Source organism: Denticeps clupeoides, chromosome 5 (genome assembly GCF_900700375.1).
Source record: "Denticeps clupeoides chromosome 5, fDenClu1.1, whole genome shotgun sequence".
Taxonomy (NCBI): Eukaryota; Metazoa; Chordata; class Actinopteri; order Clupeiformes; family Denticipitidae; genus Denticeps; species Denticeps clupeoides.
Genome location: NC_041711.1, coordinates 29,708,278 through 29,724,256, shown reverse-complemented (window position 1 = coordinate 29,724,256; position 15,979 = coordinate 29,708,278). Strand labels below are relative to the sequence as shown.

The following is a 15,979-nucleotide window of genomic DNA, read 5'->3' as shown; positions in this document are numbered from 1 at the left end:
TTTAAGCTCCCTAATTGAAGCCTTATTATCTGTTTAGCCATAAATTTCATAATTTTCTCATAGGGTGGTAGTAGCTTAGTGGGTTAGACGGTCCCTTGTGAGGCAGAAAAGCAAAAAAATTCATAGCTTCAATCCCCACTTACTACCATTGTGTCCTGAGCAAGACACTTAACCCTGAGTGTCTCCAGGAGGACTGTCCCTCCAACTACTGATGGTAATTCGCTTTGAATAAGGGTATCTGATTAATGCAGTAAACGTAAATGTTATGATCACTTTTCCTATGCATAGTTCCATATTTTTTTGGACAGACAGTGCATTAGTTGGTGCCCTTTAATGTAAGGATAATGTAAATAATAATATAAATCCAAACAAATACCAATAATTGAGTTGAATATTTTAATAAATTGTGACAACACATGCAAATTAATAATAAAAAACATCAGATCAATCATGCATATACCAGTGAAATAAGGGATTATACAACACAAGGGATTCATTTGAACTCATCCTGGGTTGCATCATAAGGTCAGTAAAATAAATTCTGAGAGCTGCTTAAACTAAGATATCCGGGTGTGCAGATGTTCAGTCTGTTTAATTAATTTAAGATTATTTATTTACTGTAGCTGAGAGTCAATATTTATTTGTGTTAAGGAATGACAAAAATTAGCTATCATTTTATTATTTGCTGTTAATTACAGATGATAAACAGAAAGCAAAAGTTAATTATCAAGAACAAACAATGAACACATCTTTAGAAATTCATCAATCTTTTCCTGATATTTCATAAAGAATGTATGATATTGTGGCCAAAAGAACGTAAAGCTATAGTGACAAGTAACACAAAAGCTTAGTCAACATAGTAAACTTCTGGTTCATGGTCATCGTCTACAACATGGCCGGCTTCGGATGGAGAGCAGGCGTAACATCTGTGGCCCAGGTCTCTCCAGCACTGAGGGCAGTAGACCAACTCACAGCCAGCCAGCGAGCACTTCACACCCTGTTTCCCTCCCTGACGCTCCCCACACACAGCACACCACTGCAGCCGGAGGCCGAGTCGCTGCAGAGGACTAATCAGCATCGAGAAGAGCTGAAACAGAGAAGAGTTTTCTTCAGAAGAGTTGACATGATAGTAGTGACTGTTAATTATCATGTATAAAGGTACAAATGGAAACTTTGTGTTTGATGATTTGGTGGGTAGGGTAATGAGGGTGGTAGTAGTCTAGTGGGTAACAAACTTGCCTATGAACCAGAAGACCCACTTACTAACATTGTGTCCCTGAGCAAGACACCTAACCCAAGTTGCTCCAGGGGGGACTCTCCCTGTAACTACTGATTGTAAGTCACTCTGGATAAGGGCGTCTGGTAAATACTGTAAATGTAAATTATTTCAGAAAACTTTGGATAGTCACCGTTTTTCGTGGCCACCTCTCTCTTCTTAACTTGTTGCACTGTCTGCTGACAAACTCTGCACGTCTGCGTAAGTGCAGGTTGTAGAGAAACAAGACTCGACGTTTCTCACGCTGTTAGCATGGAAATTCCAGGCAAACATGCAGAGATCAGAAAACCAAAATTAACCAAATTATGCAGAAAAATACTCGTATTGATGAGCTTTCTAATATGATTCAAAATAATTCATCAGAATAATTTACGCGGCTTTATACACAGCAACATAATAGTAAGAATGGGTGACGTAAGGATAGTAGTGACACCAGCTGATTCAGGGTGTAGGGAACAGCACAGGGAGAGTAATCCCCCCTCTGCTGCACGGGCTCAGAATACAGCTGGTGTAAGGCTCTTACTCTAAGCCTGCTTGGCTCAGTGTTGCTTTTCTAAACACACAGGCAGAAATGCATCAATTACTGGATTGATGAAAAAGGCACGGCACTCACGCTGTTTACACCTCACATTAAGACTTTCATGCGAAGACTGAAATGGATCAAAAGTTCAAAATATCTCTGCTTGGACAATCCTACTGTTCTTGTTACGTAAGAGTTTTAGGGCATTTACTGATGTGAGTTGCACATGCAGGCACAAAGCAAAGCCTGGGATGCACGAGCTGGATCTGGCGTTCATCATCAGCTAATTTTCCTTAATTAAGAAGAATTAAGAAGTGCTGAGCTGGTAGCACACAGATCATGCATTCAGTTATTAAGTAATTAACAATACAGACAGCAATAGAACCATGAATGACCACGCACACAGAAAATTAAAACATTAAAAACAAAGTCCCTCACCACACTCTCACCTTCGGAAAATAAAAAGCTGCAATGACTCGTCGCAAACGGTTGCTGTAGACTTGTAGACAGCACATAAGAACCATAACTAGAAGGGGCACAGTGTTCCAGAGGTAGTCCTCCCAGGTCAGGCTATGGGGCTGGGGTAGGCAGTCTGGAAATCAGGAAACTGGGGTATCATTACATACATTAAGAGAACATCTATATGTTAACTTACAACTGCATTTATTTAGAACGTGTCATATTAACTACAAATCTATTATACAGTCATGGCCTGGTACCCATTTGCGCTGGTATAATAGTACTATAGAACAGAGGTAAATATGTTGTTAGCAGACTTGCCCGCGTGCACTTGCAGCCGCCATGAGACCTTAATAAAAGCAACCCTCGACAGTGCTGTGTTCCAGGTTAGCCCATTCAGAAAACCCTGATTAGCTTAACTGATCAACAAGACATTAGACTCCAGCAGGCGGAAACCACTCAGCGGCATCCGTGCCTGGCACGTGCTCAAGTCTACAACAGGTGGTACAATCCTAAATCCCTGTGTTGCAGTGCATCGCCCAATGCTAACCTTAACCTCATCCCAAACAGGAATGTTCTGGAAATTGGGACGACCTGTCATAGTTGGCAGAGCTTCTTTCTAGAGATTAATATTGCTGCCCTTGGCCAACAGCCATCATAATGCTTGGCTGTTTCAACAACTGATAGCTTCATTTGGCTTATTTGTTTCAATAATTTTGCAACTTGACTGGTGTTTGAGTGTCTGGACTGAATCAAATCTTAAGATATTGCAGCGTAAGAAGCAGTGGTGGCCTAGCGGTTAAGGAAGTGGCCCCATGATCAGAAGGTGGCCGGTTGGAAACCCAATCTGCCAAGGTGACACTGAGCTGCCACTGAGCAAAGCACCGTCCCCACAAACTGCTTCCCGGGCGCCTGTCATGGCTGCCCACTACTCACCAAGCGTGATGGGTTGGAAGCAGAGGACACATTTCATTGTGTGCACCCTGTGCTGTGCTGCAGTGTATCAAAATGACAATCACTTCACTTTCACCTACGCCTGTTGCTGGAATGAACATCCAAGTTAGAGGAGGTGTTGAAAGCACCAATTGTCTTCCGCAAAAGATGCGCCAGCATGGATTCACCCCCGACTTTAATGTCAACATGCTGTCTACCTGAGTAGAACCAAATAAACAAGATTACAAAACCGAAAAAAAAAATGGAATATTCACTTCTTTGAACAGATACTCACTGGTGAAGGAGTACTCTGTGACAGTATGTCTATGGATGATATCAAAGATGTGGTGAAGGATCCAATCGATTGCCAGCAGCACACTTATAAATACAGCCAGAGAGAGAACTTGAAAGAAGCTCAGCATCTGTGCATGAAAAGTCAAACAAATCTTTAATCACCTTAAATAACAACATCTATGCATTATTTGAATCATGATGAAATGCCACACATACCAGAAGTTTCTTCTCGCTGGGGTGGAAAGACATGCTGAAGGGATTAATGAAATTGCTCTGCTCTGCTTTCTTCAAAGGTAAAAGGTACCTCCTGCCCTAAATAGGAAGTTTATTTTGTCCACTATAAAAACATTTTGCCCATATGAATGCATTCCTTCATAAATCCTATTAATTTTATTCTAACAAGAAGACATCTCTTACAGCTTCTTTCCTGCGTTGGTCAATTTGCTTGAAGTAAGTTGTGATGTATATGTTGTCAAAGCAAATGTCTTGGCAGTACTGTCTGGCATAGTCAAATGCACTTTTTTGTAGGTGAAAAATGCAAAAAAACAAAATTAATGGTGATTTAAACAAATACACATTTCAAATAGGTCCCTCAAACTGAAGTAAACAACTTACAAGAAGAAGGCAGAAAGGAAAGTGCAAGACAGAAGGACCTGGACAACTTCCACCAGGCCCTCTACAACAACTCTCTTCTCCTCAAATGCATTTCTCAGTTCTTTTGAGAAATCGTCCTGAAGAACTTTCATGCCATATATATACTGGTTATCAGTCTTCTGTGCAAACAAAGTATAGAGAAGTATAAGAATGTCCTTAGATAAGCTAATCATTGGAATTCCCTAAATTAATATACAAAATAGAACTGGCTGAATGACAGTTGTTTAAATATTGATTCATTCTTATAAAAAATAATATTAGTTAGTTAGTTAGGTGAGAATTGAACCTGAAGGACGACATTAGTGCTGAAGTCCTCTCCTAGTCGTTCTATAGAGTCGTTGAGTTTGTCAAAGGTCTGGCCAAAGTTTCCCTCTACAGGAATCTTTTCTCTGCACCAAGGGGTCATGACTGAATTGGTAAATAACAAAGGTGTGCATATAACCTCATGTGCATATAGTCGCAAACAAAATTCATACGAGAATTCATGAGAATTCTTACCTTTCATGATATCGCAAAGGAAGCCAAATTTCATGGGAATACACAACAAGTGGTTGATGACAGGAGCTTTGATAGTGTCCATACACACTTGCCATTTGTCATCGAACCATGCCTGGCAGCGATGTACTCCTTGCTGCACCACGTCTGTCATAACCAATATTGCAAAATTTACATGCACTGAATGTCACTGTGGGCTAAAAAAAAAAAAAAAAAAGGTGTGTGAGCAGTACTTATTTTACCAAACACTCACAGTCACAGCGCATCATTGTTCTAGACTCAAAGATTTCCTGAGTGCTGTTGCCTGTTGTGGCTGAATCTTCCTGGAGGGGGTCATATCCATGCTTCCCCATCACCTCATCCTGAACCCTCCTAAAGTTGCGGCTCACATTTCTAGCTTCTCTATTGAGACCCTTGGTCTCGTCCTAAAAAGATGTTCATGTTTTCAGCGGTACCTTGTTCATGAGTATAAATTAAAGAGTAAGCATAGCTTCAGAAAATGATTTTATTTTGTAATACTGACACTGACTTACCACAATTTCCTGCAAAATATCTATATAGGGCTCCACCACGGCCCTCCACATCACTTTGGTGTGTTGAATCTGCAAATCAATGTTGCAGCCCATGGAAAAAGCCACATCTTGAACATTCCGGTGGATGTTGGAAATAGGACCTATTGGGAAGACATAAAATAACAATAACCCACACTGCGCACCCCTTGGGATTTATATTCATCCTTTCTGTTACCTTGGTAAAGGCCATAGAGGACAAACAGCATGATGTAGGCCCGACCACAAGAGCCAAGCATGCTGGGAAACATCAAAAGGACCGAACAGCGGAAAAACAAGGAGAGCGCTCCCCCCAAAATGCATGCACCTAAAACAAAGCTCCTTTTAACATACGCCATACTAAGAAAGACAAACCTAGTCCTACTTTGTACCTACCTACAAAAACACAGCCAACAATGACTCTTTGGGTCCATGACATTGTGATGTTGTGCATCAACCCCAGGAACAACCCTGACAAGAGATATTGTTCGCATTAGATCCACATTTAACAATATAGAGACATTTACGGCATTTATCAGTCGCCCTTATCCAGAACGACTTACAATCAGTAGTTACAGGGACAGTCCCCCCTGGACAAACTTAGGGTTAAGTGTCTTGCTCAGGGACACAATGGTAGTAAGTGGGGTTTGATGGCACCTATGGCAAGCGGTTTTAACATATAAAGAAACCACACTCCTGTCTGTAATTGATTTTCAATATAGTTGTAATAGTATATATGTCATGATGGCTGGACATGGCGAGGAAGAAGGACACACACTCATGACATCACAAGACAGGGGTTTAATACATGGTGGACAGGACGAGGGAAACATCACCAAACAATGACCCGACGGTGAACAGACATGAACAGGGCAGCTTTATACAAACACAGGCGCACACAATAACACAGGACCAACATGAAACGCCGGTCCGACCAGATCATGACAATATATACTGATCAAAACTATAAAAAAAATGTCAATTAAAGATATTCAAAACATCATTAAATCCAGTACAAATTGTATTTCCAGATATCTGGAAAATCTATTCATCCTAGTTTAATTCAATTTTTTGATTGCTTTAAACTAGTGGTGGGCCGTTATCGGCGTTAACGTGCTGCGTTAACGTGAGACTCTTATCGGGCGATAAAAAAAAAATGCCGCGATGTTCTGACGCGACCTTGCTTTTTGTACAGGAATGCAGTATTGTAAATTGTGAATGCTTTATGTTAATGTTCAGTTCTCTTGGACACATGGCGTGAGTAGAGAGGTGCGTCGGGTTTGTGTGCAAAAAGTTATTTCTTTCATTTTAATTTATGTACACATTAGGAATATTTTGCATGTGTGTTATTTTGTGAATGTTTTTTTATGTTCTTTTAATACTGTATATTGTAGAGAGAGGTGCAGAAAGACACGATGTTCTGACGTGACCTTGCTTTTTGTACAGGAATGCAGTATTGTAAATTGTGAATGCTTTATGTTAATGTTCAGTTCTCTTGGACACATGGCGTGAGTAGAGAGAGTTGCAGAAAGACGCGATGTTCTGACGCGACCTTGCTTTTTGTACAGAATACACTTTGCACAGAAAATCTCTTAGTAAAGTAAAGTGAAGTGATTGTCACATGTGATACACAGCAGCACAGCACACGGTGCACACAGTGAAATTTGTCCTCTGCATTTAACCCATCACCCTGAGTGAGCAGTGGGCAGCCATGACCGGCGCCCGGGGAGCATCGTGTGTGGGGACGGTGCTTTGCTCAGTGGCACCTCAGTGGTACCTTGGCGGATCGGGATTCGAACCAGCAACCTTCTGATTACGGGGCCACTTCCTTAACCGCGAGGCCACCACTGCCCCAAGGGTGTCAGCTCATCATTTGTGGTTCAAGAAACGAAATCAAAAAGTTACACAACACAGAAGAAGAACCGCTACACTATGATGACTTTCACCTTGATATTTTAGCACGGATGAATACCTGGCCGAATTGCACTGTAGGGGGCGAGAACGAGTCTTCGAACTGTGAAATTACCACATCAAACGTGACGCGGTAACATGGATGCAGCTATTTAACTGAATAAACAGCTGGTAAACACAAGTACATCTTATTGAACATAATTTATTTTCATCACCAATTATCACAGTAGAACAGCTTTCTCAAGCAGTTTGTGATGCATTTTGGAAACAGGAGATGAGCCCCTGGTCTAATGCGCCACCTGGCTTGAGAAACCCGTTCTCAAAGACTTACTTTTAGTCATTATTTTGGTAGCACACATACTCTGAATGCCTTCGGCAGAATTCAAATGAGCCATTTTAATCTAGATTAATGTAGATTCATTTTGTTTACGATAGATTAATCAAGATTAATTTTAATTCCAAGATTACAGTGAGATTAATCTAGATTAAGAAAATAAATCTATGCCCACCTCTACTTTAAACCCTTTAAGATAACAAGTGGTTGTTTTAACATTTAATGTGAAACGTGACGTGATTTCTGGCTGGAAGAGAACTTGCGGGTAGGAGGAGGTTCATTGTGTACATCAGAGATGCTCGTTTGAACGAATGAGGAATTCCAGGCTCACCTGCACCGCTGAGCGCCCCGTAGACGCCGCCTAGCACGACGCGGGCCCGGGGAAACGCCTCTGGACTCTTACCGAACAGGTACCCGGAGGCGAAGCCTGGGAGGGTCCTCCTGCAGACCTTCTCCACCGCTGGTCGATTAACAAACACACAAATGTAATGAACGGACGGAACCGGTCCATGCCGCAGACGGCACACTACCGTCTCGGTACCGGCGTCCCTGTTTCGGATACCCACTTGAATGAGGAGTCGCGGCGCGTTTCGCTCGTTCGCGCTCCGCCATTTCTGCTTATTGCGACGACGACGGGGGGGGGAACAGAAAAAAAAACCTCGTTACAAGCAACGGTTTTCGCGCACAGAACCACCGCAGAACAGCAAGATGGCGCCGGAGCACCGAGCGTCCCCGGCCGAGTCGCCCGCGCTGCAGGCCAAGCGGAGCCTCCGGGGCTTCTTCCTGGGCCTGGTCCTCGCCTCGGCCTACGGGGCCACGGCCCTCCTCGCACAGAACGCGGGCGTGTGGTACAGCGTCGCCGCCACCGCGGGGCTCGCCGCCTTCGCCGCGGTCGGCATGGGGCTGTCCGCCCGCGTCCGCTGCGGCGTCCTGCTGATGGTGCCGCAGCTGTGCTCCAGTGAGGACAGTTTTGCCGTTTACTAAACTCAGTAATAATGTATTCATACATGTTCAATTTTTTCTTCTTTTATCTGCTGAGAGCCAGCGCAGATGATTCCTTTAGTAATTTATTTCAGCCATAAAACCAGAGCTATGCGTCGTCTTGTGTTTTGCAGAGAAAGGGAAGAACGTTGTCTTGTTTGTCGCGTTCTCCATGGCCATCCAAGGCCCCCTGAGCAACACCATGAAGAACTTTGACCGTGCAGCCGACAGTGTGGTGTGCGGGGCCGAGCTGGCCAAGAACCAAACGGAGGAGCTCATGAAGCGGGCAGCCACGCCACTGCTCTGTGAGGCCGCTTTCCAGCCACGAGAACATTGATTTAGGCCGTGCGATGTGTGCAATATTAACTAGATTGTGACATGACCATTCATTTGGTTGCTAGTTTAAACAGCCTTACCACAAACTCCATTATGAGGTGCCCCATAGGCGATATATCAAGAAAAGCTTGCACATACACTACCTTTCCTCACACATCTACATACAAACCTCACGCTTATACCATATATTCCTCACACATCTACATACAAACCTAACGCTTACACCATATATTCCTCACACATCTACATACAAACCTAACGCTTACACCATATATTCCTCACGCATCTACATACAAACCTCACGCTTATACCATATATTCCTCACGCATCTACATACAAACCTCACACATACACCGTTTATTCTTCACACATCTACATACAAACCTAACGCTTACACCATATATTCCTCACGCATCAACATACAAACCTCACACACACACACCGTTTATTCCTCACGCACCTAAATACAAAGCTCACACACACACCGTTTATTCTTCACACATCTACATACAAACCTAACGCTTACACCATATATTCCTCACGCATCTACATACAAACCTCACACATACACCATATATTCCTCACGCATCTACATACAAACCTCACACACACCGTTTATTCCTCACACATCTACATACAAACCTCATACATACATCGGATATTCCTCACGCATCTACATACATAGGGTGGTAGTACACACTCGCTTATGGACCTGAAGACCCAGGTTCAAATCCCACTTATTACCATTGTGTCCCTGAGTAAGACACTTAACCCTAAGTTGCTCCAGGGGGGGGACTGTCCCTGTAACTACTGATTGTAAGTCGCTCTGGATAAGGGCGTCTGATAAATATTGTAAATGTATTTTCAATGTAAATGTATTACATACAAACCTCACACATACACCATATATTCCTCATGCATGTATATACAAACCTCACGCATACACCATATATACCTCACGCATCTACATACAAACCTTGCACTTACACCATATATGTGTGAGGTTTGTATGTAGATGCATGAGGAATATATGGCCCTGGACCTGACATTATCAAACCCATCCCTTGATCCAACAAACTTTGCTCATCATATTAAGAAATTTGGTCATTATCCATTGTTGCATTCACAAATGACACGAAAGTAAAAAGTAACATACATTTCAGTAGATTTATTTTTGCTTGCTCTTGCTTTACTCACACAGCTGTACTCAGTAAGGTTAAGGAGGTGGCCAGGAATGCCCATTCACTGGCTGGACGAGTTCAGAACTTCATCAGGTCTCTGATTGAACCTGTTCAGCATATTGGTGAGTGGCCTTTCTCGGAAGAGCCATCGAAATATTGTCATTCTCAGTCTTTCAACATGTTTACCCATAGCTCGAACTCTGAGAAACATCCTGCACTTCCTGGTCAGCATTGGCGAGATTTGCAATGACAAGCTGGGTACACCTTACAAGAAGTGTAAAAAGCTGTTTGATGACGGCCGTGATAATTGCATGGAGCTCCTCTCTGTGTTCAGCTTCCTATGCCATATAGTGGACGGGTTCCGCCCTCTGTGTGGTCTCTCTCAGGGTGAGTGGCTTTAACATAGCCCTTATGCATGGGGCACGCTCACAAACACGGGATCTTCTGTGTTCGAAATGAAGTTCCACGAAATAAGCCTTTTGCCTTTGTGTCTGTCTTTTATTTCGTTCTCAGAAAAACATGATTTTAAAAAAAAAAAAAATATATATATATATATATATATATATATATATATATATATATATATATATATACACACACACATACATACATACATACATATATGTATATATATATATATATTTATATATATATATATTTATATATAAAAAAATAACTGCTCTGTAAAAACCCTACTCGGGCCTCTTCCATTTTCCGTCCACATTCCTGAGTTCTGCAGCATATGCTTCCTTTTTTTTTGCTCAGTGTTTTCTTTTCAAATGAATTATTGTGTTATATCCGCTGAAGGCTTGCTCATGCTTTTTAATCGAAATATGATCTCTGTCTGAAGCAGGAAGTAAAAGGCCAAAAAGAGCTCTGAAATTCTGCATGCTTTGATCTTGTCGCCCATGGCCCATGAATAAATTATTCTATAAATGTTGGACTGCATTATAATAATAAGATTATACATGGACAAATCTTCACAATGTTGCAATTGGGGACTTAAACATTGTCTGCATTATTCACTATGCTGATTTGCTGCTTGTAGCTATTTTCACTATATACTAACACTATGTAGCACTATAACATTTTTGTCATATTTCTCTGTTAGTTGGACAGTTCTTCTGTATCATTCCTTCATATGTGGTGAGCCACCTGAAGGAGAAAATTTCTGAGCGTAAGTCAAGAATTGAATATACAATATTGTATTATATACTGTATCAGAAATGTCACAGATAGGTGCAAATTTAAATGTTTTTATATGTTTCTTTGTTTATCATCTAGCAATAATAGCAGCATTTGAAAAGATGAGAAAAGAATTTGAGTTCAACATATCAAGTTCCATCAACTTTGACATACAATTCAACAGCAGCCACTCAGTGCAGCAGATGTCACAGGAAGTCATGGAGGAAATTGCAAAAGAACTAGTACTCTTTCAAGAGATTACTGGCTCCTTAGCATATTTGGGTCTCATCTTTCTGCTCTACATGTACGTTCAGTGAGTCAGATGCATCTTTTTCTCTCACAATTTAATTAGAAAGTAAGGACCACTCGCACTGTGTTCTGATTATTTGCGTTGGTCGGTAAAGGGCTGTCCTATACAAGTACAACTACCTGCATCGCGATGACTTTGACAACATCTACATAACAGAAGATTTTGTGCAAATGGACCTGAAGCATTCCAGAGAGGGACGCCCTACAGTCCTACCACTAAATCAGAAAGAGGCTCTTATCTACATTCTGCCATGTAAGTGCAGAGACAGAGCAAGCAGTGCAGAACAGCAAGAACATCCAGCTGAATTAGGGGGGTAAAGAGACTGGGTAGTATTGTATCATGGTATAATTTATATCTCTACTGCTATGTTGCTGTAATAGTGCTCAGCTAAATTGTACCTTGGGGGAGAAGGGAAGAGCAGATGGGGAGGCAGATTTGATCAAACCACAGGGCTCATCATAATAATGTCCCTTTGCTGTCTACTAGTTTTTTTTGCTGCACTTTTACAATGATGTCCGCATCTGTGTTAGGCTCTCCGAGACTGACTGGCAAAGAACGAGGAGCTGTGTTATGGCACATATTCTCCCTCTTCAGACACATGGCCATGGGCTGTGTCATAATGGCTCTCGACTTCATGGTCTTCTGGGTTTTCGACATGGTTCACCACAGTGCAAAGAGTGAGATAGTTGCCACAGGTAAAATAGATTCAGGCTTACAGGATATACGGCCTCTGCCTGGCATTGTGGTTTTTACTGTGTGCATCTCTAATGGGTTTTTTTTTGTAGCCCCTGTACTGGTTGCAGTGCAAGTAAATGGCTCGGGCTATGCGTCAGATATCTTCAAAGATATTGTGGCTTCATTTGACATTTTCCAAAGAAGCAATGTCACAGTTTTAAGCAAGAAGTGCCTTATGCAGCCCCAAGAGCCTGACTACACAGTGTATGCATTTATAGGTATGTTGAAAGTCTTAAGCAGGCCTCTCCTGGCTTTATCAAGTTTACACTCAATTTATTTAACCTGTAAGTAAGGCAACTGCATACACACAGCTACACTGATCATTAAAAAGGGTTGAACCTGAATGTGAATGTTGAGGACGATGAAACGACCATCTCTAGCTAATTATTATAATTATATATCAGGAGATTTGTTATATTTCATGCATATACTTGCAGTCTGGCGTTTGTAATTTTGTAATTCCTGAGGGTTTAAATTATTTTTTATCTTATCGGTGTGCGGGAGCACATGTAAAAAATGGATTGTCCTGCAGTGTCATCTAGTGGTGAAGTGTTTTTAATTTTTGTTGTTTTTAGGGGTTTTTTTTGCTTTAAGGCCATATCTGTATGTATCTGAAGTTCAAGAAATTCAAATGAAGTTATATTAAATAATATTCTAAATAATCTGGTATATTTTTGCCTTCATCTTACTATTTAGGGGCTCTGTACAATTTTCTGTTTAGTTGATTGTATTTTTGAAAAAGAATACACAAAAAAATTGTTTCATTTACTTTTCTTTTTCCCCTTCTGTCCTGTGACAGGGTCACTTTATGGCCTATCATTGTTCATCGTGATCGCCGGAAGTTACAGTAAACGATTACAGAGGTACATTTGTGCCAGTTACCATCCCAATCGAGAAAGGGTAAAGTACTGCTCTACCTGCCTACTTTATCACTCCACAAACAAAGAAGAAGATTATTCTGAAATTCTGAGTAATAAGATTTTCAGGCCAAGACAAGCCTCTTGACAGTTTGTCAGATTGTTCTTTCTCAATTTGAAGCAGTCTACATGTAAAGCTCTATAAAACTCATGCTTACTGCCATTTGAATATTTTACCTATGCAAAGAATTCAGACAATGCAGGTCTTTGCTGAGATCGGCAATCTCCTCACAACGCGCTCTGTCTAAGAAACAACAAGGCACTGTCATTTTTAACTGTCAAGCCTTGTTTTTTAACCTGTGCGAATGCAGGAGCGGATCCACATTTTGTACCAGCATATCCTTTCCCAGCGTGCATCTCTCCAGAAGACACTCTTCAGGTCTGTGGCCAGGAACAAGGAGGATGCGTGGGGGCGCAGCAGTTTACTGCAGAAACTGGCGCCGTGGTAAGCATCACCACGTGACGTTTTCCTGTGACAGTTTTCCACCGTGCCAAAGCATGTTATTTGCTCAGCTGCTGAATCGCTCATCCTTCCTCACTCGCGTGCCCTTTTTTTTTTTTTTTTGTTCTGTGCTGTGCCTCTGTACACTACCATTCAAATGTTTAGAATAAGTAAGTAAGTAAATGATTTGAAACAATTGTTTGGTCCATTAAAAAACATCAAATTGGACAAAGGTCCAGTCCAGACCGAGTTCAGGTTGTAAACGATTAGTCTTGAGTTCCAGTGGAATGCCGGGCTCGGGTGATGTTAGTTCAGATGAAAACAGTTTTATTGATTATAGTAGAAAATTCTGATCAGTACAGGATCTAGTGCACCCTAACCTTTTAAGCAATAGTGTGTGTGTATGTGTGTGTGTGTGTGTGTGTGTAGTTAGGTTAGGGTAATTTATAAATGAAAAAAATTAACCCACATCTGCTGATGCATATATATATGTTTATGTGTGTGTGTGTGTGTGTGTGTGTATATATATACACACACACACACATATATATGAAAAGTTGTCCTGATGTTAACACATTAGCACTGCATATCGTCTGTATCGTGCACCGTGGATGGATTAAAAGGCTCAGCATTGAAGCAAATGATTTGTTATACGCTGTTCTGCATTCTCAGTCTCCCTGGTGGCATCGCCAAGTTCCTGGGGGCTTTTAAGGTATCATGCATAGCCTGTGGAAAAGTCATGAAGGACAAGGGCGACCCCAATGTGCACATCTGCAGCAATCCCCTGTGCCAAGGTATATTGTTCAGACAATCCCTCCTACTGCATGTGTCTCACGGGAAATCCTGATGAGTTCTCACCATCCTTATCAGGTCTCTACTGCCTTCAGTGCTTCAGAGCCATGAGCAACACGTGTGGGCTTTGCATGGGGGCCCTTGAATTCCAGGAAGACAGTGAAGAAGAGCTGTGAGTTGCAGTTACCACCGTGCTATTGTAATAGGAAGGATGTTCCTACATGTTCGAAGAGAAACAGACGGGGCCTTCGTAATGACAGTGCAGTGCAATTAGGCAGGCTGTCGCACGTGAGGTCAAAAGTATGCCCCATGTTGAAATTTCATATACATTCCAGCGACTCCAGCGATGACCAGCTGGTCTGCCACACCTCGCCACACGGGAGAGAAAGGGATGTACGGAGGCTGACGAAGAGGCGCTACTCACTGGCCCAAAGACAACTAAGCCGGCCTGAGGATGGCTCTGATTCTGAGGACAGGTATCATTAAGCAAAAAAAAAAAAAAAAAAGCTCAAATGCCCAAATAATCCTACAAATCAGCCTGTGCGTGTGTGTCACAGGGAGCGTGGTGCATTTCACCCGAACTTCTCCGATAACGACACGTCTACGAAGGACGATGATGCCTCGCCTTGCAGTCATCCTCTGGAGACGTTTTTTCAGGTCCATGATGCCTAGCACGAATCCCCTTTTTTTATGTTAACTGTTTAAACCGTTGTTGTTGCCTATATTGTACAGGCCTTGACGTTGTCTTGATCTTACTCTGGTTGTGAGTTCATAAAATAAAGTTCGGACCTATGAAATCTGACTTGGACCTGTGGTGACTCCCTGATAAGAATCATGAAACTGGGTGTCTGGAAGCCCGAACGTTCCCCTATCGGACAGAATGTGGGCCGGCTGGTTTGGTTTTGCTTCGTTTTCCTTCATCTGCGCCTGGAATGTCCGGTATGAGCCCCAACACGCAAACGCTTCATTCCATCACGCGTTTCTTCACCCAGCCAGGACTGAAGCCCCGACCCGACCGAACCGGAGCGCGACACGCCACCCTTCCCCCGTGGGCCGGGATCGGACATGTGTAAAGGATCGAGTTGAGGACGCGAGGGCGACCGACGTGGACGGTGGGCGGAATCCACCACGCACCGGGAGCGGGGGCATAAATACCGCGTCTGGACTTCGGACGCGGTGGCAGAAGGCGTTGCGATGGCGGCCAAGGTGAGCGCGTCCTCCTTCTACCTGCCCACCTTTCAACGGGAATCGGCTGTTTATCTGCGTTTCGAGTCCTCTTATCTACAGACGCGTTGGCTTGTTATTAGATACGCGGAGAATAAAAAGCCATTGTCCTATCGATGGTGATCAATAGTATTGTCAGTGTCTTTAAAGGCAATGCAAATGCAAAAAGGCTGCTGTGCTTGCGTTATTGCGTTATTGCGTTATTGCAGGCATCAGATAAACACCCGAACGAGCCCGTCGCGCCTGCTGCTGCGGGCCGGAAATGGGACGCACGGGGAATCAATCGGCTGTGACCGCACGGCTGTCGCCGGAGGGTGTGTCGCGGTGGCCCGGGAGCGGACAGGAACAGAACAGGACGGAATGAAAGAGTGGGGATGGATCCCCTCCGAATTACCGCCTTGGCCGCGTCGTAACGCATCGAATGCGGGTTGTCGGAAGGATTCGAGAGAGGC

General features: G+C 42.7%; 2 protein-coding genes across 2 annotated transcripts; one reads left to right on the top strand and one right to left on the bottom strand.

Annotated features, from left to right (window-relative positions):
• Positions 1 to 571: 571 nt before the first annotated feature.
• dcst1 (DC-STAMP domain containing 1) lies at positions 572 to 8,207 on the bottom strand. The gene is made up of 16 exons (XM_028982058.1): positions 7,991 to 8,207; positions 7,756 to 7,884; positions 5,576 to 5,650; positions 5,379 to 5,507; positions 5,165 to 5,304; positions 4,885 to 5,056; positions 4,635 to 4,778; positions 4,423 to 4,544; positions 4,098 to 4,255; positions 3,900 to 3,999; positions 3,699 to 3,794; positions 3,484 to 3,610; positions 3,290 to 3,406; positions 2,246 to 2,388; positions 1,410 to 1,520; positions 572 to 1,087 (listed from the first exon to the last, which is right to left on the bottom strand). Exons 1-16 carry the CDS (start codon positions 8,034 to 8,036, stop codon positions 848 to 850), a joined length of 2,049 nt encoding a protein of 682 aa, XP_028837891.1. The 5' UTR covers positions 8,037 to 8,207; the 3' UTR covers positions 572 to 847.
• On the top strand, positions 8,053 to 15,421 carry dcst2 (DC-STAMP domain containing 2). Its single transcript, XM_028982059.1, has 16 exons — positions 8,053 to 8,382; positions 8,540 to 8,710; positions 9,943 to 10,044; positions 10,115 to 10,309; positions 11,034 to 11,099; positions 11,207 to 11,420; positions 11,512 to 11,669; positions 11,948 to 12,112; positions 12,203 to 12,370; positions 12,952 to 13,052; positions 13,381 to 13,514; positions 14,184 to 14,305; positions 14,382 to 14,475; positions 14,639 to 14,779; positions 14,861 to 14,960; positions 15,296 to 15,421. Exons 1-16 carry the CDS (start codon positions 8,133 to 8,135, stop codon positions 15,374 to 15,376), a joined length of 2,262 nt encoding a protein of 753 aa, XP_028837892.1. The 5' UTR covers positions 8,053 to 8,132; the 3' UTR covers positions 15,377 to 15,421.
• The last annotated feature ends 558 nt before the right edge of the window (positions 15,422 to 15,979 follow it).